General features: G+C 32.3%; 5 protein-coding genes across 10 annotated transcripts; 3 read left to right on the forward strand and 2 right to left on the reverse strand.

The window, feature by feature from the left end:
- Window positions 1-381: 381 nt before the first annotated feature.
- On the forward strand, window positions 382-14,466 carry Sws (patatin like phospholipase domain containing sws). 3 transcript variants are annotated; one of them, XM_083049099.1, is made up of 15 exons: window positions 382-581; window positions 1,633-2,034; window positions 2,590-3,009; window positions 3,329-3,654; window positions 3,805-4,165; window positions 5,451-5,744; window positions 5,826-6,205; window positions 6,387-6,555; window positions 7,656-8,036; window positions 8,125-8,400; window positions 8,756-8,942; window positions 10,127-10,243; window positions 11,499-11,819; window positions 12,788-13,083; window positions 14,046-14,466. In XM_083049099.1, exons 1-15 carry the CDS (start codon window positions 576-578, stop codon window positions 14,145-14,147), a joined length of 4,038 nt encoding a protein of 1,345 aa, XP_082905225.1. In that variant the 5' UTR covers window positions 382-575; the 3' UTR covers window positions 14,148-14,466. The 3 variants fall into 3 exon arrangements, with proteins under 3 accessions (XP_082905225.1, XP_082905226.1, XP_082905227.1); XM_083049100.1 differs by lacking the exon at window positions 10,127-10,243 and adding an exon at window positions 10,913-11,029; XM_083049101.1 differs by lacking the exon at window positions 382-581 and adding an exon at window positions 695-892.
- Window positions 14,460-18,277, reverse strand: Fpgs1 (Folylpolyglutamate synthase 1). 2 transcript variants are annotated; one of them, XM_083049102.1, is made up of 4 exons: window positions 18,146-18,277; window positions 17,475-18,006; window positions 16,912-17,024; window positions 14,460-16,180 (listed from the first exon to the last, which is right to left on the reverse strand). In XM_083049102.1, exons 2-4 carry the CDS (start codon window positions 17,547-17,549, stop codon window positions 14,836-14,838), a joined length of 1,533 nt encoding a protein of 510 aa, XP_082905228.1. In that variant the 5' UTR covers window positions 17,550-18,006; window positions 18,146-18,277; the 3' UTR covers window positions 14,460-14,835. The 2 variants fall into 2 exon arrangements, with proteins under 2 accessions (XP_082905228.1, XP_082905229.1); XM_083049103.1 differs by lacking the exons at window positions 16,912-17,024; window positions 18,146-18,277 and having other exon boundaries at window positions 17,475-17,928.
- Window positions 18,278-18,329: 52 nt separating this feature from the next.
- Window positions 18,330-20,822, forward strand: LOC145942413 (E3 ubiquitin-protein ligase RNF14-like). The gene is made up of 5 exons (XM_083049104.1): window positions 18,330-18,419; window positions 18,711-18,818; window positions 18,964-19,964; window positions 20,061-20,225; window positions 20,352-20,822. Exons 3-5 carry the CDS (start codon window positions 18,984-18,986, stop codon window positions 20,607-20,609), a joined length of 1,404 nt encoding a protein of 467 aa, XP_082905230.1. The 5' UTR covers window positions 18,330-18,419; window positions 18,711-18,818; window positions 18,964-18,983; the 3' UTR covers window positions 20,610-20,822.
- Window positions 20,823-21,063: 241 nt separating this feature from the next.
- On the reverse strand, window positions 21,064-22,655 carry LOC145942504 (uncharacterized). Its single transcript, XM_083049301.1, has 4 exons — window positions 22,286-22,655; window positions 21,916-22,177; window positions 21,422-21,648; window positions 21,064-21,331 (listed from the first exon to the last, which is right to left on the reverse strand). The coding sequence occupies exons 2-4, from the start codon at window positions 22,173-22,175 to the stop codon at window positions 21,228-21,230; spliced, it is 591 nt and encodes a 196-aa protein (XP_082905427.1). The 5' UTR covers window positions 22,176-22,177; window positions 22,286-22,655; the 3' UTR covers window positions 21,064-21,227.
- Window positions 22,656-22,967: 312 nt separating this feature from the next.
- Window positions 22,968-26,347, forward strand: LOC145942666 (beta-1,3-glucosyltransferase). Of its 3 annotated transcripts, XM_083049604.1 has the most exons (10): window positions 22,968-23,117; window positions 23,209-23,413; window positions 23,673-23,782; window positions 23,874-24,056; window positions 24,129-24,256; window positions 24,553-24,730; window positions 24,850-24,982; window positions 25,057-25,204; window positions 25,569-25,845; window positions 26,139-26,347. In XM_083049604.1, the coding sequence occupies exons 2-10, from the start codon at window positions 23,341-23,343 to the stop codon at window positions 26,292-26,294; spliced, it is 1,386 nt and encodes a 461-aa protein (XP_082905730.1). In that variant the 5' UTR covers window positions 22,968-23,117; window positions 23,209-23,340; the 3' UTR covers window positions 26,295-26,347. The 3 variants fall into 3 exon arrangements, with proteins under 3 accessions (XP_082905730.1, XP_082905731.1, XP_082905729.1); XM_083049605.1 differs by lacking the exon at window positions 23,209-23,413 and having other exon boundaries at window positions 22,995-23,117; XM_083049603.1 differs by lacking the exon at window positions 22,968-23,117 and having other exon boundaries at window positions 23,125-23,413.
- The last annotated feature ends 124 nt before the right edge of the window (window positions 26,348-26,471 follow it).

The following is a 26,471-nucleotide window of genomic DNA, read 5'->3' on the forward strand; positions in this document are numbered from 1 at the left end:
AAGCAGTGGTATCAACGAAGCAGTGGTATCAACGCAGAGTACTGTTGCAAATCCTTGTTTTTTTAAATTGAATTTCTTAAGGGATGATATATGCAAACAAATTTGAATGTAAAATTTTTTTTTATCTGCCACAAATCTGTCAAAAATTTTAATTTTTGAAAAATTTCAATTAAAAAATTTTTACAAATACAATTCTTTGTAATATAATTGTTTTACCACAAAAAATCAACGAGCGGAAACTTTGAAAGTTTACAATCGAATTAGTGGAAAATCAAGCATTTGCATAAAAAAACAATTGTTGAAATTTGCAGTGTTTTTTTTACATATAATTGCTGGTGTGGCACGTAAATTATTTGAAATAATCGATCTTACGATCGCAAACAATATGGCGCTGGGTGACTCGGGCGAGGTATCAAAGGTCGTCGGAATGGATTCGTCGGGAGAATGGATAGATGATTAATTTTTATCTCAATTTGTTTTAATTATATTCGTACGTTTCGTATGTTCCCAGTCGCGATATACATTCTGTCTTCGAATATATTTTTCGCCAAAGTGGGGGACATGAGGTGCCCACTATGGAGGTTGTGTATATATTTATTATCTTTCGAGATATACATATCCCTTCCCTATTAATAAAGCTGTTAAATTTCTGTATCGATTCTGAGATATGACCTTTCAAGTGCCATTTACATAATGTAATGCGTTTACATAATTGTATTACGTTAAGCTTAAGAATTGCAATTTCAAATGTATTTTGAAAATGCAGGAAAACAAAGTGTCAAGTGTGAATTTGTGAACTCTGAAGACAGATTATAATATTTCTTTTCGTTTAAACAGAAGAAATTATTACAATAAACTGAAGAAATTTTAAAATAAATATATTGGTCTGATGGTACAGTAATTTTACAAGTAAACAAAGAACTGTCATTCTTAGCCTTGGGATTTATCTTACTCTGGATACAATTTTTTATTCATTTTTAAGGATAAAAAAGATTAATAATCTAGTTTTGACAATATCAATAAGAATTCTCTAAAAGAAAAAGAATCAATTATGATGAAAACTTAATAGCATTTTTTGGTTAATTTCTTTGTTTTTTGTTCATTCAAAAATTTGTGATAATATATGCGTAGAAAAATTAAATTATATATGTACTTGTGATAATGAGTATTAAATATTATTATTTTAATGAGTATTTTATTTAATATTATCGTATTTGATATACATTGATGTTATTATATTTGAAATGCGCTGACGATAAAATATATTTTGAAAATGCAGGAATACAAAGTGTCAGAATAAATGTATTAGTATAATAGTACAGTAATGTTTCACGAGTGAACAAAATGTTAATAAGAGAACTGTCATTCTTATTCTTGAGATTTATTTATTCTGGATATAATTTTTTATTTTTAAAGATGAGAAAGATTAATAATCTAGTTTTGATATCAATAAGAATTCTTTCTCTTAAAAAAAAGAATTATGAAAAATTAATAGTACTTTAAGTTGATGATTGTGTTTTCTGTTTGTTCAAAAATTTATATGCGCAGAGAAATATAAATTATATACTTCTAAAAATGAATATTATTTTATTGTATTTAATGTACACTGACAATAAAATATATTAATTGCAGGTGGTAGAGTTATTTAATAAGTTCAACGAGAGCCTGGGGTCATACATATTTTCAAGATGGATTGGAAGATTCATAGAGGAATATCAGACATCGAGGACAATCTTTGTCGTCGCCACAACTCTGCTGCTCGTTTTCTTAATTGTGTCAATCTTCGTGTTGCGCAAATGGAAGAACAAGGAATTTCTGCCAGAGGTGAAGGAGTTTGTCGGCGTAGGTACTGGAAAGCCAAGGTTCAGGAAGAGAGACAAGGTTCTCTTTTATGGCAGGAAGATGTTGCGCAAGGTAAAATCCATCGGTGGCCAAGTACACGCCACAGGACAGGGAAAGAAGAGGAGAGCCGTCATGAGATTTGCTCGTCGATTATTGCAACTTAAGAAGGAAACCGCTCCGCAACAGCTCAAAGTATGTGTTTCGTACAATATATAACTAATAAGTATGTTTTATATATAATATATTATAATATAATATGTTATAATATATTATAATCAATACAATCATATTATACATGAAAATATATTTATATATGTATCTATATTATATATATGTATATATATATAACGGAAAATATACTATCCTCACACCTATCGTTATCGCGATAATACATGTATTTCAGAACATTTAAAAAATAATTTATTTTTAATTGTATTGGACTTCGAGGAGGCAGTTATGACATTTCCGTCAATGCGCAAAAACAGAAAAAAAAAAAAACGAAAAGAACCATAAACCGAAAATAATTTAACGGTCCGATTATGGTTCCGGTGTGATAAATTTAATAGAATTTTAATACAGTTTATAGTTTTGGTTCTACTAAAAAAACGGTTATGGAACAGTTATCGGTTTTGGTTCCGGTTTGATCCGGGTCCCTGCATATAATATATATTATAATATTATAATATAATATATTATAATATATTAATAGTTAGTAATTTTATTTTATCAAATTGTTTAATTCTCAAGGTATTGGAACCACCCGCTGAATATCTGGAGGAAGACCTAGGACCCGGTGAGAGAGTACCGCCAGACGCTTTATATATGTTGCAAAGTATTCGAGTTTTTGGTCATTTTGAGAAACCTGTGTTTCTGAAGCTGTGCAAGTACACGGAAATCATGAATTTACCCGCCGGCAGTACGTTGTTCAAAATTGGAGATCCCGACGAGAATTTATTTATAGTGCAACAGGGTTTAGTCAATGTATATATCACTGGACCCGATGGCTCTCAAATATCCTTAAAAATAGTGAAGACAGGAGAGTCCGTTACCAGTCTTCTTAGTTTTACTGATGTACTTACCGGGCATACAAGTACATACAAAACTGTATCTGCAAGAGCTATGGAAGATTCTATCGTAGTAAAGTTACCAATGTGCGCATTCCAAGAAGTAAGTTATGTATTTATATTTATAATTATTTATAATATATTTATTATATTAATATAATTATTATATATTATATATTATATATATTTATATATATATATATATATATTATATATTACATAATATTACATATTATATATTTTATATATTATATAGGTATTATATTTTTTATTATGTATTATTATTATATATATTTATATATTAAATATATAATATATTTATATATATTATATATTTATTATATTTATAATATAATATCGAAAAGATATATATTTATATTTATTTATATTTTTATTATATATATTGTATGTGATTATTGCAGGTATTTCAAGATTATCCTGACGCCTTTGTTCGAGTTATCCAAGTCATTATGGTACGCCTGCAGCGAGTTACCTTCACTGCGTTGCACCAATATCTCGGTCTTTCCGCGGAATTAGTCAATCAAGGATCACACAAGAAGAAACAGAGCCCATTCTCCGGCTCACCAGTACGATCAAGGACCAGAGAGAATTTCGCCTCGCAGAATGAAGGTATACCTGGTGTATTTCCAATCGGCACGTCGGAAACGCACGATACCAGTGATTTTTCTCATCGCGACATGCTTAATACAAGTAGTTCTCAGCCTGTGCCCATACCCGGAAATCGTCGGTGAGAATTTTTAAAAAATAATATACATCGTATCTCTTCTTTAATCGACATCACAAATAGAATAAGCGAGTTTTATCAAAGTTTTATTAATATTTTTATTATATAGAATAATTTTTGTCATTAATTACACTTATCGCTGTTTTATGGCAGAAGAAAAAATAGTGCCGACTCGAAGAATCAGAGCTTGAACTCGCAATTGAGTGAAAATTCGGCAGATATGGTGCCAGAATGCGACTCTCACTGGCCACTTCCATCTTCATCAACGTCTCAGCCGGTGCACGGATCGCATACGGAGACTCTTCATTCGGGAAGTACTTATCTCGGTAAAAAGCGACAGACCAACGAGGCGACACAACAGCAACAACAATTGGATGACGCACAGCTCGTGCAGATAGCCACCGACGCGTTTGTTCGTGAACTCGGCATAGAGGACGAGACGATGCTCAAAGACAAAGTGCAGATCAGAGAAGTGCCGGCTGGTACTTATCTGATGAAAGAAGAATCTCACAAGGTTTGTTGTTATTTCGTATTTTAGAAGAAAAGAAGTTGATAATTTTGAATTTTGGCCAAGGTCATTTTTCAAGATCATTTGAACATATTTTTTTTTGTAATAGAACCACTCTAATTTTTTTATATATAAATCGATTCCTGCGAATATTTGGCATAAAAGTTATACAAGGTGTCCCAAAAGTCCTGCGACAGTTAAATATCTCGAAAACAAAGGCTTTTTGAGAAAAATGTTTTAAATAAAAGTTGTGGGGGCGGGGGGGGGGGCTTTAAGTGGCGCATTAAGTAGTAATCTTAGTGTGACTATAAATAGCATTGTTAAGGTCACGTAAAATTCAATTTGATTACATATTCATGTAGCTTATCTTAAGAGTTTTTCAAAACTTACTATAATAAAGTTTTTTTTCCGAAACATTCAGTTTTCGGTAATCTTACCTTAATACTTTTATGCACAGGATAATGAGACCAATCAATTGGTGTAAAGAAAACACTAATTGTTTTTAAGAAAAAATATGTTGCAAATTGTATACATTTAAAAAAAAATAATTATGCATTTTCTTACACTTGATTTGTCTAATTATTTTATGCATAAAAGTATTAAGATAAGATTATCGAAAATTGAATATTTTAAAAGATATTTTGTATTTTAAATCAAAAACTACTGTAAACTTCAAGCATATAATTCGAAAAGCACTGAATGAAAAAATACTTTATTATAGTGATTTGAAAAGCTCTCGAGATAAGAATGTGCAATCAAAAATAGGGGTTTCCATTTGTTAAATTCAAAGTAAATTTTACATGGCCTTAACAATGTTATATAGTCGCACTAATATTACTATTTAATGTGCCATTTAAAGCCCTACAACTTTTATTTGAAATATTTTTTTTTTCAAAAAGCCTTTGTTTTCGAGATATTTGACTGTTGCAGGACTTTTGGGACACCCTGTATAAGAGTACGATGTCCAAAAAGTGAATAAAATTTGAGATATTTTATACTTAAATTTGATCTTATTTTACATAAAATATCTCGTAAAATTTATCATTTTTTGATGATCTTACCTCAACTTGCTTTTATGCATAAAACAATGAGAGGAATCAATTGGTGCAAAGAAAATACATAGTTGTTTTTAAGAAAAAAATATATAGTTACTAGTTGCAAATTAAATACATACTTATTAATGTTTTTTTAAATGGGACATCCTGTACATACAAAAATAAATCTTTTCCATACATTATATATCAGAGCGTCCTCTAATTTTTTAATCATCTATGGATTTTATCCTATCTAGGACGTCGCACTCGTATATGTACTTTCGGGCTCGCTGATAATAAGCCAACGCGTATCGGAGGGCCGGGACGTGGGTCAAGAGGTACACATGTTCAGCGCTCATCAGGGTGAGATCGTCGGTGGTTTGGCGGTGTTAACTGGCGAACCATCCTTTTACACGATCAGAGCGAAGCACCCCAGCCGTATCGCGCTACTCAGCAAATCCACCTTCTTCGCCATCATGCGAGATCAGCCTACAGTTGTGTTGCACGTGGCACACACCGTCGTTCGCAGATTAAGTCCATTTGTCAGACAGGTAACGAATATCTAAATCAAGAAAAAAATTTTATAAGAAAACAAAGTTTTAAGGAACGAATGCCTATTGTTTCTTAAACAGGTGGATTTTGCTCTCGACTGGTTGTTCCTCGAAAGCGGTAGGGCCGTTTATAGACAAGGGGATGAATCGGATTCGACGTTCATAGTGTTGAGCGGACGATTGCGATCGGTGATTACTTACAAGAACGGCAAGAAGGAACCGGTAGCGGAATATGGAAAGGGCGATTTGGTAGGAATCGTAGAGATGGTGACGCAAACTCCGAGGTCAACGACAGTCATGGCGGTGAGGGATTCCGAACTGGCGAAGCTGCCAGAAGGTTTATTCAACGTGATCAAACTGAGATATCCAATCGTTGTCACGAGATTGATCAATCTTCTCGGCCATCGCATACTTGGCACTTGGCAACAAGCGCACGCAAAAAATGGCAGCAATGACACTCAGTAAATATCATGCATCATCATAATATGATAATAGAATCAATCTCTCTTATTGATCAAGTTATAGTTTATTATCACACACAATATTGTACTTGCACAAATTATCATTTTACATTGATAATGTTATTGTAAGTGTAAATTAACATTTTTAATTAAGGATAATTTTTTTTTTTTTTTTTGATAGGCGAGCCGCAGCAACAGTCGATGCCAGACCCGCTCAAGTAAATTTCTCAACTGTTGCCATAGTGCCCGTGTCGGATGACGTCCCGTTAACTGCCTTTACTTATGAGTTGTATCATTCTTTATGTGCCATCGGACCTTGTCTTCGTCTAACATCGGATGTCGTAAGAAAGGTGTCGTATCGCCCTTGTTTAGTATGCAGGGTGTCTCAAAAGTGCTGTAACAGTCAAATATCTCGAGAACAAAGGCTTTTGAAAAAAATGTTTTAAATAAAAGTTATAGGGCTTTAAATGGCATTGAGTAGTAATGTTAGTGTGACTATAAATAGCATTGGTTAGGTCATGTAAAATTTACTTTGAAATTTTTTAATGGAAACTCCTATTTTTGATTGCACATTCTTGTAGCTTATCTCGAGAGCTTTTCAAATCACTATAATAAAGTATTTTTTCATTCAGTGCTTTTCGAATTATATGCTTGAAGTTTACAGCAGTTTTTGACTTAAAATACAAAATATCTTGTAAAATATTTAATTTTCGATAATCTTACTTTAATATTTTTATGCATAAAATAATAAGACAAATCAATTGGTGAAAAGAACGCATAGTTATTTTTATAAGATAATGTATACTGTTTTTTTCTTAAAAACAATTATGCGTTTTCTTTACACCAATTGATTGATCTCTTATTCTGTGTGCATAAAAATATTATATATAATATATAAGGTAAGATTACCGAAAACTTAATGTTTTACAAGATATTTTGTATTTTATGTCAAAATACTGTATCTTTCAAGCCTCATAATTAAAAAAATACTTAACAAAAAAAACTTTATTATAGTGTCTTGAAAAAGTCTTAAGATAAGCCACATGAATATGTAATAAAAAATAGGAGTTTTCATTGAAAAATTTCAAAGTGAATTTTACGTGGCCTTAACAATGCTATTCATAGTCACACTAATATTACTACTTAATGTGTCACAAGTTCATAAACTTTTATTTGAAACATTTTTCTCAAAAAGCTTTTGTTTTCAAGATATTTAATTGTTTCAGGACTTTTGGGACACTCTGTATAATTTAGTTATTTAAATATTATTTACTTTAACATATAATTTTTATCTTTATTATACATATATCTTCAACATAATTTAATTTTCTTCAATTTGGTACTTATTCGCGCTCGCATTCTCTTTTGAATAATAAAAAAAATTTTAATCAGTTTCCACATTATTAATAATTAGCATATAAATCATTATTTGTCTTCTTTTTCTACGCAGACTTTAGGTACCACCATCATGGAACCTGCGAACGAATATCGACTCACTTCCTGGCTCGCGCAGCAGGAGGATCAGCATAGAATCTCCTTGTATCAGTGCGACTCGAGTTACACGCTGTGGACCCAACGATGCGCGAGGCAAGCCGATTGCATTCTCATCGTGGGTCTGGGCGATCGACAGCCGTCGATCGGCCGGACGGAACGCGAGGTAGAACGATTGGTCATGCGAACGCAGAAGGAGCTGGTACTGCTGCACAAGGAGCAGAATGGCCAGCGACCCACCAACACCGTTCAATGGTTGAACATGAGGTCCTGGGTGTCCAGTCACCATCACATCCAGTGTCCCAAACGAATGTTCACCAGAAGATCGCAGTACAGAATTGTAAGCGATAGTCAGATCAGGCAGTCTGCACCTCTAAATCACCCCTTATTTAAAAACATGTCTTGGTATCTTTCTCCTCTTCTCGTAGAACGAGTTGTACTCCAAAGTCTTCATGTCCGAACCAAACGTGCACAGCGACTTCAGCAGATTGGCGCGATGGCTGACCGGTACTTCGGTAGGTCTAGTACTAGGTGGAGGCGGCGCGAGAGGTGCTGCTCACGTGGGGATGCTCAAGGCCATCATCGAAGCCGGTATACCCATAGACATGGTCGGCGGCGTCAGCATCGGCGCCTTCATGGGCGCCCTCTGGTGCATGGAAAAGAATATCACTACTACCACGCAAAAGGCCAGGGAATGGTCCAAGGTGAGACAGAGAGGAGGGATTTTTCCACAAGTTTTACCGTCTTTCTCGCGCATTTCTACGGTTTCTTCTAATATACACATTGGATTTTCAAAATAAGATGTAAAAAATATTATAAAAAAAATATTAAACTTAAATTTGCAAAATTATAATTTATCTTCCCTAAAATCCTGAGATTCATTCAAATTTTATATGGAAAAAAATTATTGCTCTATCTTAATAATTAAAATTTAAAATCCTTTTAAAGAAAAATTATAATTTTGCGAGTTTAATATTTTTTTTGTAAAAGACTATCCTTGGATTGAAAAAATGTTTTTGCATTGTATATAAAATGCTGTAATTTTTATTTATTGGGCAGAAAATGACGCAATGGTGGCGGCAAATTTTGGATTTGACTTATCCGATGACCTCGATGTTCTCCGGTAAAGATTTTAATAAGTCTATACAACAGACCTTCGGTGATACATACGTAGAGGACTTGTGGCTTCCGTATTTCACTATAACCACTGACATCACGGACTCCTGTATGCGCACGCATAGACACGGTCTGTACAAATTAACCATTTCTTGCATTTCTTCATTTTATATAATTCTAAGATATGACCAAAGCTTCTCTAGTTTTATTTAATTCTCGTGTGCTCCTCTATTAATATTTCTTCCATCTGCGAGAATTGTATATACAATAATTTTCTTAAATGATTTCGAGGATTATACAGATACGATAAATGAGAGAAATTTCTAAAAATATAACTGAAAGCTTGGACATATTGTGAAAATTATGTACTTATAGAATATTCAAGGTGAATCAAAATAAGACGTATGTTTTATTTTATAAATAATATATATTATATATGTATACATATTTATATTTATATAATATAATATATAAATAATATATAAGTTATATATATTTATATTCATATAATATGTATAATAATAGATATATATGTTTATAAATAAATAAAGAACCAAAAACCTATTTAGCAATTGGTTTCGGATGCTTGTATCAAAATTATTTTTTCTTGATTCACCAAAAATTTGTGGCATGATGATTTTGTTTTAGATATGCATTTATTAGTTTAGATCATAATAGTAAAATCTTTAAACGAACGGGAGTGAGCTTTCCGGAACTATATTGTTGACGTACTCTCCGTTTAATGCCGTTTTTTAAAGAGACACATAACCGAGCAAGGCATTTATTTTTGTTTTTACTCGTGAAACGAATATAAGTTGCAAATTGTAAATTTGACATACATATGCTTCCTGTATACTTATTGCTGGATTATATGGTATCGAGGAAATTTAAAATTTCTCACACATAACTATCTAAAAATTTTCAAAATTATATTTTTTATATATATATTAATATATATTAAAATTTTCAAAATATATTATTAATCTTTTCAACACGGAAAAAAAACGTAATATTTAATATAAGTAAAATATTTGAATGAATATCTGATTTTTCGATAAAAATAAATATTTACCTCGAGTATATATTTTTATAAAAATTGTTTTTACAATAATGAAATCGACTAGTGATGGAGTTAATAAATTCTGCTCAAGATTGAGATATTTTCTTATATAATATATAGCCCAATTATAATATATGCAAAGCAAAAATGTTCAATTGTGATTAGATTATACAACTTGAGAATACAGGAAGTACTCCGATTAATGTATATACGAGTAAACACGGAATATTAAGAGAATGATTCGTCGTGTTTAGGATCGCTGTGGCGGTACATTCGGGCCTCGATGTCATTGTCTGGTTATATGCCACCCATGTGTGATCCTGTTGACGGCCATCTCCTGCTCGACGGCGGGTACGTCAATAACCTTCCAGGTAATCTTCAGAACGTATTGATGAACATCATGCGTTAATTTTGTACGCTTGCAAAAAAATGCAGAAATCAACCGGAAACAAATTTATTTTAAAATTAATATATTAATAATTTAAATAATATATTAATTAATATAATTAATATACATATTATATATATATTATATATATATATATATATATATATATATATATATATATATATATATTATATATAATATGTGTATATTACATATTATTTGTTATATTATTATATTATTATATTTATATTATATATATTATATATTATTATTATATTATAAATTATTATTTATTAATAATAATAATTATGATTGAAAACTTTACACATACGCACACATTATATTGATATAACAAATTTATATAAATTTGTATATCCTTTACATTTTTATTACAAATTTATATAGTTTGGCAATTTATCTGAGCGCATTTTTTTGCAACAAATTTATTGGTTCTTCTTTCTAAAAATTTAGCCATACACCGATTGTCTAAGTTAGCGGAACTTTTTTATTTAATTTGACACGTCGTTGAAAATCTATTTACGGATAATAATGAAATAAAAAAAAAAATAAAATAATGAGAAACGCGTGAAGCTCACTCCCGTTGAGAGAAAAGGTTGCATTTACGAAATTCTGAATAGTTAAGTCGGCTCAGGTTTACTATGGAGATATATTCGCGGCAGTATGACTATCGCGGGGGTCTTTCCTCCAATTTGCGATCCCCTTGACGGGCATCTTTTGGTCGACGGGTGCTATGTTAATAATGTGCCAGGTATTATTCATCTTATCTGTTCATGTTAATCCTAATTGTTAATCTCTAATTCTAATCTCTCATTGTAGCTCTTGATACTTTTAGTCGGGCACTTTTAGTCGGGTCAACACGATAGAACATAATTTTGTCCAATTTAATTCAATTAAATAAAAATTAAATAATATTATTAATAATTATTAATAATATTAAAATAATTATTAACTAAATAATTAATGTTTCTTAATTTTTTTTATAGAAACATATAGCATGTGATATAAAAAATGTCTCTATGAAAAAAATATAATACTTTTTTAAAAAATTAAAAACTAAGTAAATAAGATCGTGTTATGAAATAAAAACTCTATTACATCATCACACAAAAATTAGACAATATCGAATGTTTACAATATCGAAGCTTGAACTCTAATAACTAATTGAGAGATGTTAATAATGATTTCGATTCATGCGTTCTCCAACATTTCCGTTCAAGCTGACGAAATGCTGCGACAAGGAGCACATCACATTCTGGCCATCGACGTAGGCTCACAGGATGACACCGATCTGACGAACTACGGGGACTCGTTGTCCGGCTGGTGGTTACTGTGGAAACGATGGAATCCGTTCGCCACACCCGTGAAGGTGCCAAATCTACCGGACATTCAATCCAGACTGGCCTACGTGAGTTGCGTACGCCAGCTGGAGGAGGTGAAGAGCTCGGATTATTGCGAGTACATCAGGCCGCCCATCGACAAGTACAAGACCCTTCAGTTCGCCAATTTCGACGAGATCAAAGACGTGGGATACCAACATGGTATAAAATTTGATTTTTTGAACAAATAAATATTGATGGAATTAAGTATCTTATAAGTAGGTTTGAAATCTTTTTGATAAAAAAAAAAAACTACTTTTAAGTAGATTCGAACTCTCTGTAAGTACATCAAAAAACAAGAACAATATTTTCAAGAACATTCGCACTTGGATCAATTATGTTCGAATTTTTTATGAATATTTTTATGAGATTTTATGTTGTGTATGTATATAGTAATTATCAAATAGATTTTTTAATCTTGGAATTCGAGTACTACTTGAAAGATTCGATTCTTTATTATAGAAAGTATTTGTAAGTACTATAAAGTACTTTATAGTACTAATAAATACGCAGTAGTATTTATAATACTTTGTCAAAATAGTATTTATATTAAGTACTTAATAATACTTATAGGTACTATTTCGAACCTCGCAGGTATTCAATTTAAAGTTACATTTTTTAGTATTCAAATAAGAATAACTCAAAAATTATATTTCATACCTTAAGTTCAAGTATTTGTAAAGCATTCGATTCTTTATGATAGAAAGTACTTATAAGTACTGTTATAAATACTTTAACGTACTTATAAGTACTGTTATAAATACTTTAAAGTACTTATAAGTACTCTTAATAGTATTTTATAATAATACTTTCTATCAAAATAGTATTTATATATAAGTATTTAATAGTATTTGTAAGTACTATTTTGAAAAAATAGTTTAGAAAAATTTAGAAAAAAATTTAGAAAAATTTAGAAAAAAATTAAGTACTATATAATAGTAATTTAATAGTACTTATAAGTACTATTTTGAACCTTGCAGGTACTCAATCTAAAATAACTGTTTTAGATTCAGTTACTTCGCAAGTATACAATATATAAAATATTATTTCTTTCTCTAAATATTATTCTGTAAGTATTAATCCTAGGGACTGAAACTTGATTATTGGATTCTCGACTCTGATTTTTCCAGGAAAAACATACTTCGAGGGTCAATCGAAAGCCGGAGTTCTGCCTCGATTCAATGCAGATCGAGAGAATGCGAGAGCCATGAGAGCAAAGTGCCAAGCAGCTAATCAACAATCACCCTCTTCGTATACTTTCACCGATCTCGCGCAGATGGTGTGCAAAGTTTCGCGCGGTAGCCGATATGTCGATCTCGACATAGATTTGGATTCGGACGAACTGGAGGAGTACGAGGCAGACTTAGAAGAGGATGCGCAAGAAGTAGGATACGCGTCCGAACCCACTGCCGGTATTTTAGATCAAGTGAGTTATCGTACTTTTCATTATTCTTATCATATAGACTTATAGACCCATATTCTGGATCTTCTTTTATCAATAAAAGCGTTTTTAAACACAGTTTCTGTAACAGAAACTATATGCTTAAAAACGCTTTTATCGATAAAAGAAGATCCAGAATATGGGCCATAATCTCTGCATTAATCTTTCATAAAATTATTATAATCAGAAAAATTGGATCACGAAAAGATATTATATAACTTATATTTCTTATCTTTATTAAAAAAAATCGCAGTTTGTTTCTAAAATTATATTATTATCAAATATTATGTTATATATTATAATATTTTATATATATATGTATATATATTATAAAATAATATATATATATATATATATATATTATATAAAAATATTATATATTATATATTCTTATAAAATATATATTAAATATTATATATTATATTATTATATACAACTCAAATCCTGAAGAAATTGCTAAAAAGTTTCGTCAACGACGATTTCGATGTAGAAATTATAGGCCCATATTCTAAATCTTCTTTTATTGATAAAAGCGCTTTTAAGCATACAGTTTCTGTAACAGACTATATCCTTCTAGTCTTTATCTCACATTCTGTCAATTTTTATATTAATATAGAAAAAGATTTTTTGATATAATTAAAAGTATATAATTTTTTCAAATTGCTTTTATAAAGATTATAGTTTACTCGGTTATCTTATTCATATTTTCTGCCTTATCTTGCATATGAATATATAAATATAAATATATAAATAAATATATTATATAATATATTATATATGAATATATATAATACAATATAATATATAGTATGAAAGAGACATTTTTATTTAAAAAATATGTACTTTTCACTTCATATATGCATAACAAAATAGTAAAAATGTATTAAATATTTCTTCGCGATAATTTGTAATATTATAGAAGTGCATTTAATTTATTTTAATTTTAGAGCCCTGAGGATAATCGCCTAAGGCGAAGAACTGGCGTTTCACTTAGCTTGTCCGATACCGAAGCTGAGTCGGAACTAGAGTATCATCCGACGATTTTTTGAACACTTGTTTACACAATTATTCGCGATACCATATCTCATTCTACGTGACTCGCTCAATGGGATAAATTTAGCACAAATCTTTTAAACCCGCGCAAAACGTATAAAAATCAAATTTTCACTGAGCGAGCAATGATTATCTACATCCAAGTACAAAAATAGTTGCAAAAGCTATAATCATTCTGAAACCTAGGTCACAGTACGATATATGTATATCGATATACGCATATCGATATACGTAATAAGTGATTGATATGATTATTGTTATTATTGTCACTATTAAATATATATTAAATATATAATTCTACGATTTCTAAAAAAAGGCTATCTTTCATGTTATTTCAATGACCTTTTATCACATATATTATCATTATTGATCTATCAAAACATATATTTCTCACAACAGGATTATTTCGTGATGGCTACGTAAATTAATTCATTCATGTACACAAAATATTTATATTTTCTAGTTTATCCTTTTTTTTAAATTTTATAAATTTATACACAAAAATTTATTTTCTACAAAAATATATTTTTATAACAAAATTTTATAGAAATTTCAAATAAGAATCATTCATCAAATAAGAATTATAGAAATGTCAAATAAGAACAAGAAAAAAATTAATTTATCATATAATCTGTTTGAACAAATATTTTAAGAAATCAATTTTTTAAATTGCACTTTATTACCTCAGAAATGACTGGTCATCGTTAAGTCAGGATCCAAGATGGTTAATACCGCGCCAATCATATGCAAGGAACCCGTTACGAGTATTTCAATTTTATCGTTCCTGGTCATCTTCAAGGACGCGTGCCTCTTAATGTCGAGAAGTACTTCCATGACGTTGTTCTTCAGCACCGAATTCTCGCCCCACGATTCACAATGTTTCTCACACTTCTTTTTTTGCTCGTCCATCATACATTGCGCGTAATTCATTGAATTCATATCTTCCGTGCCGGACACTCCGACGCAATTTGGGGCGAAATAAGCTCTGTCGAAACCCAGAGGCTTCAGCAACTTCAGCAATTGCAGGGAATTCCGATCGCCGCTGGTGTTGAAGATCAGAAATTTGCTGGAGGTTTCTCGACTGGCTCCCTTGAACCACGATACGCAATTGACGATGCTCTCGACGGTGTGCGCACCATCTAGAAAGAAGTCCGCCACGCTGGTCCTCAGGATTTGCGTGCGACCCGGCCACTTGCAGCTTGCCAACGCCGCCGCTACCTTGTTCAGATAAACGGTATGAGATAGATCAACCTTATCGCTCTGGAGATGATCGTGAAAACCGTTGACGTATCTATCGTTCGCGATCAGTGGCGGTTTCTCGCGTCGCCACTTCATCCACTCGAGTGCCAGATTGATAGACAGCGAGGCGTTCTGTCGTTGTATATCATTAAGACCAGCCGACGAGAAGACGTCGTTCCACTCCGTCGAGGTCTGAGTCGCAGGAACCACTTGCAAGCTGCGGCATCGTCTCTCCGCGGCTCGTTTCTGCAAGACGCGCATCGCCACTTCCGGTTGCGGCACCGTGAAGGCCGCGGCGTGTTCTTTGAAGATCCCCGACTTCTGATGAGCGATCTTCTCCAGGGTGTCGCCTAGCAATAGAGTGTGCTCGAGACTCAGGCTGGTAACGCCGACGCAAATTGGATTCCTCACGATGTTGGTGCTGTCCAGTTCGCCGCCGATGCCGACCTCGAGGATCGCCACGTCGACGTTTGCTTTAAGGAACACGTGGAACGAGAGGATCGTTAGAAACTTGAAGTACGTCGGCATATCGGATTCGCGTTCTCTTTTTTCGTCCAAGCGCCGATAGACGTCCCAGAAGAAACGGATGAAGTGCGACTGACTGATGGGCTCGCCGTTCAATTGGATGCGTTCCCTGATGGAGACCAGGTGCGGCGAACAGAAGAAACCGGTGTTGAAACCGTACTCACGCAGAATCGCCTCCGTAAACGCGCAGGTTGAACCTTTACCCTTGCTACCTGCCACGTGTATGATGGATAGGCTGTCCAGCTGCTCCAGAGTGATACCGGATCTACGGAGTTATACGGATTTAAAGTTATAAACTGTTGCAGAATCAAATTTAAAAAAAGGACCCCGCACCAAATACATAGGATTTTGGCTTTCGGTGGAATTGGCTGTTTTTTTTCCATATGTTGTAGCTTATAACTTGCTGAATAAAAGATGTAATAGCCACAAAGCTAAATATTCGATAGTTACTGAGTTACAGCCAGTCAAACAACTCGCAAAATCCTAATTTTTCGTGTTTGACTAGCTGTAAATCAGTAACCATCTATTATTTAGCTTTGAGCCTATTACATTTTTTGTTCAGCAAGTCATAAGTTATAACGTGTGAGAAAATCAGCTGATTTTCTCACCGGGATTCAATTTCATCTAGGATTTTATATAGATTGAAAACCCCGTACTAATCATATAAAATTAAATCTTGGTGAGATCAGCTGGTTTTCTTATATGTTGTAGCTTATGATCTGCTGAACAAAAAATGTAATAGACTCAAAGCTAAATAATAGACAGTTACTGATTTAAGCCAGTTAAATATGAAAAACTTGGGCTCTACGAGTTGTTTGACTGGCTGTAACTCAGTAACTATCCAATATTCAGCCTTGAGGCTATTACATCTTTTATTCAGCAGGACATAAGCTACAACATATGAAACAAAATATCCAAAATCTTATGTATTTGGTGCAGTAAAAAAATTAATTAAATCTTTTGAATTATGTTGTAACATCAATATAGCTTTTTTACCGGAGTAAATATTTCTCCGTATCCTTCAATTTCTCAGGATTATTTACATCATGTTTTACAGATTGTAAGTATGCAGCGTTGCTTTGTAAAGTACATAACGTTTTTATAGTTTCCTGCAAAAGTACAATATTTATATATCCATATTTAATTTTTTATATCAATTATGTAACTTAACTTATATAAGGTAATTTATTCTTAAATGATATCGCATATATCACTTTATATGTAACAATTATAATATTTTTACATATATATATATATATATATATATATATATATATATACATACATATATATATATATAAAATATAAACATGCTCTTAAGAGAGAGAACTATTATTATAAAATTTACATATAGACAAACAATGAATTTAAATGATATAATTAAATATCGAAAAATATTTTAAATAATTCTTTTTGAAATTGAAAGTAACCAAAATAAATTATTTCCTTTTCTCATTAATTAACAAAAATATTCAAAAAAATTTTTAATCGCATAAAAATAATATATCGAACACGAACAATTGTTTGAAATATTAAAATAAATTGTCGAATATATTTACCTCGTAGGATCCACCAGAATGGATAGAGCGGACCGAAAATCCATTGTGCGTCATGTTCCTCAATAGAGTAAACATCGGGATCCGGCAATTTCGTAACCATGAGAGAACTGATAAGAGAGGGGACGAGCTCTCTTCCCTCTTTCTTTTTGTTTATCGTTCTGCGTGTCAAAGTGCGAGCCACACAATCGCGAAGAATCGTGTAAATAACGCGTATTGTAAGTTTCGGAGACGATCGTCGAGTATTTCGCATTCGAACGATAATCAAAGTGTCACCTGTCAAAAGTGACATTCGAACGTCAGGCAACAGCTGATCGAGTCTCGCAAAAGAAAGAATTCCACGCGAATGAATTCCTCGCCTGACAATAATTCCACGTGAATGAGTCCCTCGCATGACAATAATTCCAGGGACCTTAAACTTGATTGTCACGTGATGCGCAAGAATTTATAGATTTACTCTTCATATCCGTCGCTTTTCGCTCTTTAACTCTCTTTACATCCCACGTGTTTAATTGGCGTATTTCGACGTTCGATTCTGTGTACAAAAAAATTGAAATGAAAGGTTCTAAAGAATTATAGAACAAATGTTGAGACACGTAAATTAAATACGAAAAAATTGTTCATTTAATTTTAATGCGCATGCGCCATAACAAATTATTTTCCCGCCAACAGACCTACAACACGTGTTCGTTTGTTTTCATTCTTGTAAAGTTCACTCGATTCTTGCGACTTGCGAGGTTATTTATTTAAGTTTTGGTACGAGCCTATTGGCTGCTGTCGCCAGAAATCTTGGGGACCCTAGAAATTTCCTATTTGACAGCCAATCAATATACGATAAATCTGAAAATGGCCTCTCTTTCTCTCTTCCTCAACAAAACTGAAGTTCATACACATGTAACTTCTAAATAAAATAGAAATTTGGCCTAAAACTTGGTCCATCGGTTCGACGTAATTACATTTATAAATATTGTTTACATAATTTTTTTTTTACATTTTTTTCTATATATTTTTGCAAGTTTTATTATATAATTTTATATACATATATACGTGCTGTATTTATTTAAATATTCGGGACAATTTTTTTATTATATCCATTTTTTTTTACTTTATCAATTTTTGTAATCTTTTAGTTTATAAAAGGAAGTTTTTTTTATATAGCTGGACTCTGCTTTTTTTCATCTCTTTTTTTTAACTTCTAAATATATATATAGTTATTTATCTTATTTTATTCTGTTCTAGGAAGAACAGGAAAAACTTTTTATAAATCTAATAAACTAGGAAGAATTTTTTATAAATCTTCCAGGAACATTAAATACACACTTGTAGGAATTGTGATATTCTCAATAGGTTTGTTGCTCTTTCTTCATTTGTATATCAATTATAAATATATTATTACCTCTCATAATTATTAAACTTTCTTCTATTAATTTAATTCAATATCTGTAATAATTAGTCTCCTTTTTTATTATTAATCTTTACTTTTTTTTTCAAGACCTCTCAAAGGCATTTAAAATGTCTCGTAATATTATAAGAGATCGTAACCGACAAGAGGATGAGATGACAGTCCTTACCAGTATTTATAACGAAAACGAGTTTTCCTGCACAAGAAGCGAGCAGATAAAATGCACATTTAACATATTTCCTAAACTTAAAAAGCTAGAAGTCATCTTCACCAATCGCTGTTCCACCAATGAAATCTACGATGATAAAATTTTTGTCGAGCACCTGCCACCGATCAGATTACACATTCAGCTTCCAAATACATATCCATCTCAAAAGCCACCAAATTTCTGCCTGTCCATCACCTGGTTGACTCCCTGGGAGATATCCTTCCTTTGTCAGAAATTGGACGAGATGTGGGAAGAGAATCAGGGGAGCGAGATCCTGTTCCTGTGGCTAGACTTCTTACAAAATAATCTCTTTAATTTTCTTGGCATACAAGATTCTCTGGACGCTTCCTTCATGCACTTAATTCGCACAGCACCAGGTGATCGTATCACATTAAACCTAGCACGCTTATCCGATGTCAGAGCCATAAATGGCGCTTTGGGTTTAGATTTGAAAAAATTTTTAATATCCTACGACAGAGAGCAGCAGAGGAAGCAATTCGACAACAACTTTTACACTTGTCACATATGCTTCGAGGAACACAGGGGCTTGCATTGTATAGAATTGAAGAACTGCGGACACGTTTATTGCAAAAGTTGTATGGAGGAATATGTGCGTATTAAAGTTAACGAGCACATTAAGATAATATCCTGTCCGACGTTGGACTGCAGTTTCGAAATGAATGATAACGATATCAAAACTCTCTGTTCTGCGAGCTTGTTTTCGCAACACGAGAGACACGTGTTGCAAAAAACCTTAGACACCATGGACGATATAATTTATTGTCCTAGAAATTCCTGCCAGTATCCAATGATTAGGAATCCAAGTGACACCGCACCGATCTGTCCCATTTGCAACTATTGTTTTTGCATATACTGCTGTAAGGTAACGGAAGATGTATTATTTCATCATATAAGCAGATATATTTGCAGGATAAATATTGCTAATTATATATTATTATATTATTTATGACATAAACAGTTCTACCATGGAGCTGCGCCATGCGAGATAGCATCGGATGACGTTAAGGAACTCATTAACGACTACAGAAATAGCGATGATAAGAAAAAGAGGCTTTTAGAAAAGAAGTATGGCAGGCGACAAATAAAATTAGTCGAGGAGACTCTTACAACTGAATATCTGCGAGTACGTATCACAAAGTATGCAGGAATTAATTAGAAACTATGGAAATTAATAGGTAGATTAAGTAATTAGGAAGATTTAAAGAGCGAAAAGTTCTTATTCTTATAAGAATTCAATTGTAATCTCTAGGATAATGCGAAGAGTTGTCCCAAGTGCCGTTCTCACATTAGCAAAATTGAGGGCTGCAACAAAATGGATTGTAAACACTGCCAATCTCGTTTTTGCTGGTTGTGCGGCCAGCAGATTACTTCGATAAGTGGATACGACCATTTCACCAACGCCAACAGTCCGTGTTTTGGACGTTTGTTCGAGGGTATAGAACATGACGATTACAATAATTTGGACATAATGGAGAATATAATTTGGTTTGAGCCAAATTTCGATTAAGACTATATGAGAATCCCAATGTAATTAGGATCTTCGATAGATATTTGATCGTTTCATTACTTATATCTTTTGGAATATTACGAGAAAAAACATCATGTTATTCATATTAATTGTATATCACAATATTCGTACTTCTAATCAATTTTTCTATTATTCATTTTTGTATATCATAGTATCCATTAATCATTTTTCATAGACTCACTACTTTCTTATTTCTAGCAAATATTTATTTTTTCTATAAAAAAAAAAAAGTTATTTGTATATTGGGATATAAATCTCTAAATTTATCTATCTATATATACCTAAAAAAAATATATATATATATATAAAATAAAAATTATATATATATATATTTTTTATATATATATTATGTAAAAAAAATATATTTTTGTACTTGAGATATAAAAAACTAAGGATACTATGTAAGTTTGAAATAAATATCAACAGTGCTCAATTGTTTTATATTGCATATCTTTTACTCTGTAGTTTATAAGAAAACATCAATATAAAAATATGCTGTGTGTATAACATATATAAATGTGTATACTATACAATGGATAACAATAACTACTTTAAATAATATCAGACTTTCCGTTATCAAGTTTGATATATTAAAACTCACGTGTCTCTCGATACGTGGACTTCAATATTTGCCTCGGTGACTAATTGCTCTGCAACAATAGAGACTGCAGAGTCGCGTCTCTGTTGATTTGTAAAGTTATCTGGAAGCAATATATTACACCAGTAGATTTAGAGTATTTGAAATACTCGCTCTTTTATAATCATAGATCAAAATGGGTTTCTTTTTTTACCTGTACAATTCTCATCACATTTCATGACTGCTTGTTTGCGATAAAATCGTTGCATATTTAATCGTACGAGTGTAGGACCGAATATCAAGTATCCTAGGCATCCTCCAATTACAAGGGCGATTGTGAAGTAAGCGTTGTACGTCATAACTGCCATCATCAGAATGTAACCGAGTGTGGTGTGAAGAAACCAATGTAATACTTGCAGTGTCCACTTTGAGCAGATTGCGCTAAAAATATATTTAATGTTAATTCAAGAGAAACACTATTATACATAGCAGCTTGCAAAAAAATACTTAAAAATAAGAATAATAAAATTATAAGGATGATAGTAATGCTAATAATACGATTAATTCTGTAATTATTCAAAATACTATTACTGTTATATTTTATTTACGTAAGATGTTAAAGTTTAGGAGGTAAATAATGCTATATATATATATATATATATATATATATATATATATATATCCAAAAGCAAAAGTGAAGAATAATACCATCTTGTATAAGTTCTAAGATTCTTTGGCGTCACTTTGGACAGAAGAGAGGAACTTTCGGAGGAGGCTGAGGCTGTTCTAGATACAGACTTGATCCCGATCTCTTGCAAATGGATTTGAAAGACCTTCATGGCCTCGTACAGTATTGCGAGGGCGGCCAGACCCAGGCAAGTCGCCACAAGACCCCATACCGTGGTGATGTTGTAACCTGGAAACAGGAAGCTGCCCAGATCCACACCGAACCAGTACCACATACTCATATCTGCAACATCAAATGATGTGTAAGGAGACAAATGGTTTTTTTTTTTTTTTTTACAAAAGCAAACAATGCAGAATAAATAGAAAAAACAGCTGACTCTGTTACACCAACCTTAATCACTCCAGTTCTCTCTCATACGTCCTCGACTCATGACGAACACTCATGTGTTCATGACGATTGATAAGCCGCGCTCATACAAACATCAGCTGATGTATAACGCGCGAGCTGTCACTTCAAGATGTGCAACTTTTCTTCGTATCATTACCCCAGATAGTCACAGTAATTATTATAATATCATTTTGACGTCAAAATAACGTAATTCAACGTCAAAATGACTTTTGTTATTTGGGATAAAATTAATAACGTCAATACTTCTATTAAAAAATTAATTTGTTTATTTTTTTATTTGATATACATTTTTTATTGATATTTTACGCAAACTATTCTGAAGACTTCTTCTTCTTATAAATTATTGGCAACAGGATGACAAAATGATTCATCCATCAAGCCATAAACTCAGTGTTGCCAATTTCAGGGATGAGCCGTGAGCCGCGGCGGGAGGTGGGGGGAGGGCGTGGTGGGGGCTCGGGGGTGCGCGCGCCGTTTCGTCACATGACCGCGTCACGTGGCTGCGTCACGTGGTTTGGCGGCTGCGCAGAGGTGGTGGTGGGGGGCACACCAAACCACGTGACGCGGTCTCGTGATGAAACGGCGCGCGCACCCCTGAGCCCCCACCACGCCGCTCCCCCCCACCACCCGCCGCGACATGCCCCTGAAATTGGCAACATTGCATAAACTGGTATTATGAAGACTTGAAGACTGCACAGATGCACAATACAACTACTTACGAAAGAGTCGATTGGTGCTTTTAATAGTAATATGAATGAACGAATTTGATTGGCCCATCCTCCTGCAGATTCGACAAATCGCGAATGTCCTAAAAGTGAGAAAAAAAAATATATGTACAAAACAGTTTTCTTCTGTCAAATTTATTCTTGCAATAACCGACTTTTCTCAATCTTTTTTTTTCAAAGATATCCAAAATGAACTGAAAGACAAACTTGACCGAATAACAATTGCAAAATTGGATGTCACAAACGATTGGTTGAGGCAACTTTACTTCATTCTTTTTTTTTCTTTTTAATCACATTTTGTTGATAATAAACATGGATTCAACGAGACACTTGGCTCTTCTCTTCCTTTATATTTTATTCATCAAGGCAAATGCAGATGTAATAGGTAAAATTTTTTTTCCTATTATTTTTTCGAAATTTTCGACGCTTTATTTTAATGGATTTTTTGTCAAATTAATTAAATATTAAGTGTTGCGCAAATTGCTTGAGAAAATTTAGAATAAGTTTCCAATGTTTAGTATATCAAAGATATATGTTTTAGAGCTTTTATAACTATTATTTCGTATCTTATTTTCTGAATATTTACTATTTTTTTATAAATTAATTGTATAATATGAAAAAATCTTAAAGGAAATTATTTTCAGAACCCAAGGATGTTGTGATGGTCATATTAAGCCAAAAGGAGGACTATCATGCAGCTCATGCTGACTTGATGCAAAAACACATCTACGAACAAGCTAGTGCTCTTGAAAAAGTATGTTACATAAATTTAAAATCGTTTCTTCATGTTATCATATATCGATATATTAAACCTAACATTGTTGTGCTACTTTTTTATATTTTAGGAATCGCCAAAAGTCGTATTATCTCACAAACTTCACATTAAGGGCTCCTGGACGTTAACTCCATTGTTAATTCATTTGTCGGATACATTTCCAGATGCAAAATGGTTCTTCTTTTGTTTGGAAAACACAGTGATTCAGCTAGCGAAGCTGCTAACTGTTCTTGAAAAATTTAATACGTCTCAGGTAAATAGTTTTTCTTCTTTTCGTTATATACTTTTCAAAAAGATATATTTTACATATCTTGTTTACGCACAGAATGTGTGGATTGGACATGCACTTTATGATCATGAACCTACTATTATTCATCATTTTGCGAAGAATAAGAAATTTAAATATCCACATATGGCAGCTGGATTTGCTATGACTTTCAAGTTGTTAGAGAGGTACATTTTCTCTCAATTTTTATGTTAAATAACTATTATTAAGATAATAATAATTTTTTACGAAAATACAAGAACTAAGTAATTGAAAATGACATAAAAAAACGTCATCTTCAATAAATTCAAAGTTTATATGAGGGAAGCTATTTTTCTAAATATATTTTCTTTATTTTACAAAATTGACTCTAACATCAATTTTTCAATATGGTAATATTTTCTTTATATGATATATATTTTATTTTTATTAGAAAGTCAAGAATTTAATGTTTTTATAGAAAGTTAAGAATTTAATGTTTTAGTTTAGCTCGACAAATCTCTGAGGACAAGGAACCAAAGATAGATTTTTCCATTGATGCATCGTACGAATTCGCGGACTTTGTTTTAAGGAGTACAAATACAAGGTTGACTCATGTGTCTAAAATATGCATTGTGTCCAGCTCTGATTGTGCTACGTATCCCCGCATCTTTTATCAATGTGTACGTATGCCCAATATATGATTTCTTATTTAACGATAATAAAAAAAAGAATTAGCTAAGAGTAATGTGAGAGAATTATGAAATATATAATTTATAAATATTTCCCAATGTTTTTACAGAATTCTCCTACATTAGAAAAGGTGTATTTTGCCGTTAAGACTTGCGCCAAATATCACGTGGATAGAATCCCAGTGATTAAAAATACATGGGCTAAGCACGCGATAAACATCGGATATTTTAGTGATATAGCCGGTAAAATCGATGAAATTCTGATATATTTATACTTCTCGTAAGTCGTTCCAGTGTATTAAATTGTTCTAGTATAGACCACAACTTACGGGAAGCATACATTGTACCGAACACTACTGAAGGACATTGCGCCAAAACTTATGGCATTTTGCAGGCAGCGAGTAGTTTGATGAAAAGATACAAATTTGATTGGCTTGTTATCGCCGACGATGATACTATATTCAGGTGAATACAAGACAAGTAGAATTAAAGGGCTATTCTTAAAGAAGAGACTATATATTAAAGAAGAAGAGACTATATATTCTCAAAGAAGACGTAACTATACAGGGTGTCCCAAAAGTCCTGCAACAGTTAAATATCTCGAAAACAAAGACTTTTCGAGAAAAATGTTTCAAATAAAAGTTGTAGGGTTTTAAGTGGCGCATTAAGTAGTAATATTAGTGTAATAATATTAATGACGTAATGATATATTATAATTAAAGACATCCTGTATATAAGACTAGAATTAAAAATATATTCTTCAATCAATCAATTGCATATTCACAAATAATCGTTATAAATAATTACAATGTATGTCAATATATTACAGCGTAGCACGTTTACTGGGTTTGCTCACGTGCTACAATCCCGAACACTTAATCGCTATCGGCGAACGTTATGGCTTCCGTATGTGGGACAGTCATCATGGATATCAGTACTTAACCGGCGGTGCGGGGATTGTATTATCAGCACCTTTGGTTCACGAAATAATAAAACCGGGAGTATGTGATTGCCCGGCTGCCACTACTCCCGATGATATGTATCTTTTTGGGCTCTGTTTATCTCGACTTGGAGTGGAACCTGTACATTCTTCAATGTTCCACCAGGTATACTTTTGCAATATAATTTTTTTCTTTTATATATTTCTTTTCTTATAATAATTCTTATAATAAATTCTTTTGTTATATAATTTATATTGGTCCTTAAATAATACAAATATATAAGATAACAAAGATCAGGCAATTAAATTTGCGGATAATATATAAGATACCAATAGATATACACAATATAATACACACAATATATACACATATAATATACATAATTTAAAAAGATAATATATATTACTATTATATTTGATATAAAATTATTAAAGCCTATTTTTCTTTGATTGGTTTAGGCACGACCCACGGATTATTCTAATGCTTATCTGGCGCTTCAGGAACCTATATCGTTCCACAAATTCTGGATGCTTGATCCTGAAGCTGTATACGATGAATGGTTTGCAGAGGCAGATAGTGATCTATCAAAACCGCCGCTACACGTAGAATTATAATGTAAAACATTTATGCAGAAACATCTAAAATAAATATTTTTTTTATTTTCATACTTTTGGCGTGTTTATATATTTTTAAAAAAGTGTTTAAATATTTTTTGCATTCGCTTTCGTTTAGAAAATTTAAGGAAATATATATATATATATATATATATATATAATGTTATAATAATTAAA

Source organism: Prenolepis imparis, unplaced genomic scaffold, assembly GCF_030444845.1.
Source record: "Prenolepis imparis isolate NDT839.2.m4 unplaced genomic scaffold, iyPreImpa1.0 SCAF_11, whole genome shotgun sequence".
NCBI lineage: Eukaryota > Metazoa > Arthropoda > Insecta > Hymenoptera > Formicidae > Prenolepis > Prenolepis imparis.

What these genes read in the sequence shown, in the direction of transcription:
- Sws (XM_083049099.1), top strand. An exon ending in AATGGCAGCAATGACACTCA is followed by an intron (nt 6,206 to 6,386) that starts GTAAATATCATG and finishes TTTTTTTGATAG; the next exon opens with GCGAGCCGCAGCAACAGTCG. An exon ending in TATGCGCACGCATAGACACG is followed by an intron (nt 8,943 to 10,126) that starts GTCTGTACAAAT and finishes CGTCGTGTTTAG; the next exon opens with GATCGCTGTGGCGGTACATT.
- LOC145942413 (XM_083049104.1), top strand. Translation starts at nt 18,984, where the DNA reads ATGTCTCGTAATATTATAAGAGATCGTAACCGACAAGAGGATGAGATG. An exon ending in TTTGCATATACTGCTGTAAG is followed by an intron (nt 19,965 to 20,060) that starts GTAACGGAAGAT and finishes TGACATAAACAG; the next exon opens with TTCTACCATGGAGCTGCGCC. An exon ending in TTACAACTGAATATCTGCGA is followed by an intron (nt 20,226 to 20,351) that starts GTACGTATCACA and finishes TGTAATCTCTAG; the next exon opens with GATAATGCGAAGAGTTGTCC.
- Fpgs1 (XM_083049102.1), bottom strand. Translation starts at nt 17,549, where the DNA reads ATGTTTACTCTATTGAGGAACATGACGCACAATGGATTTTCGGTCCGC. An exon ending in ATTCTGGTGGATCCTACGAG is followed by an intron (nt 17,025 to 17,474) that starts GTAAATATATTC and finishes GTACTTTTGCAG; the next exon opens with GAAACTATAAAAACGTTATG. An exon ending in ACGGAGAAATATTTACTCCG is followed by an intron (nt 16,181 to 16,911) that starts GTAAAAAAGCTA and finishes ATAACTCCGTAG; the next exon opens with ATCCGGTATCACTCTGGAGC.
- LOC145942666 (XM_083049604.1), top strand. Translation starts at nt 23,341, where the DNA reads ATGGATTCAACGAGACACTTGGCTCTTCTCTTCCTTTATATTTTATTC. An exon ending in AAAAATTTAATACGTCTCAG is followed by an intron (nt 24,057 to 24,128) that starts GTAAATAGTTTT and finishes GTTTACGCACAG; the next exon opens with AATGTGTGGATTGGACATGC. An exon ending in GACGATGATACTATATTCAG is followed by an intron (nt 25,205 to 25,568) that starts GTGAATACAAGA and finishes AATATATTACAG; the next exon opens with CGTAGCACGTTTACTGGGTT.
- LOC145942504 (XM_083049301.1), bottom strand. Translation starts at nt 22,175, where the DNA reads ATGAGTATGTGGTACTGGTTCGGTGTGGATCTGGGCAGCTTCCTGTTT. An exon ending in CTTAGAACTTATACAAGATG is followed by an intron (nt 21,649 to 21,915) that starts GTATTATTCTTC and finishes ATATATTTTTAG; the next exon opens with CGCAATCTGCTCAAAGTGGA. An exon ending in ATGTGATGAGAATTGTACAG is followed by an intron (nt 21,332 to 21,421) that starts GTAAAAAAAGAA and finishes TATTGCTTCCAG; the next exon opens with ATAACTTTACAAATCAACAG.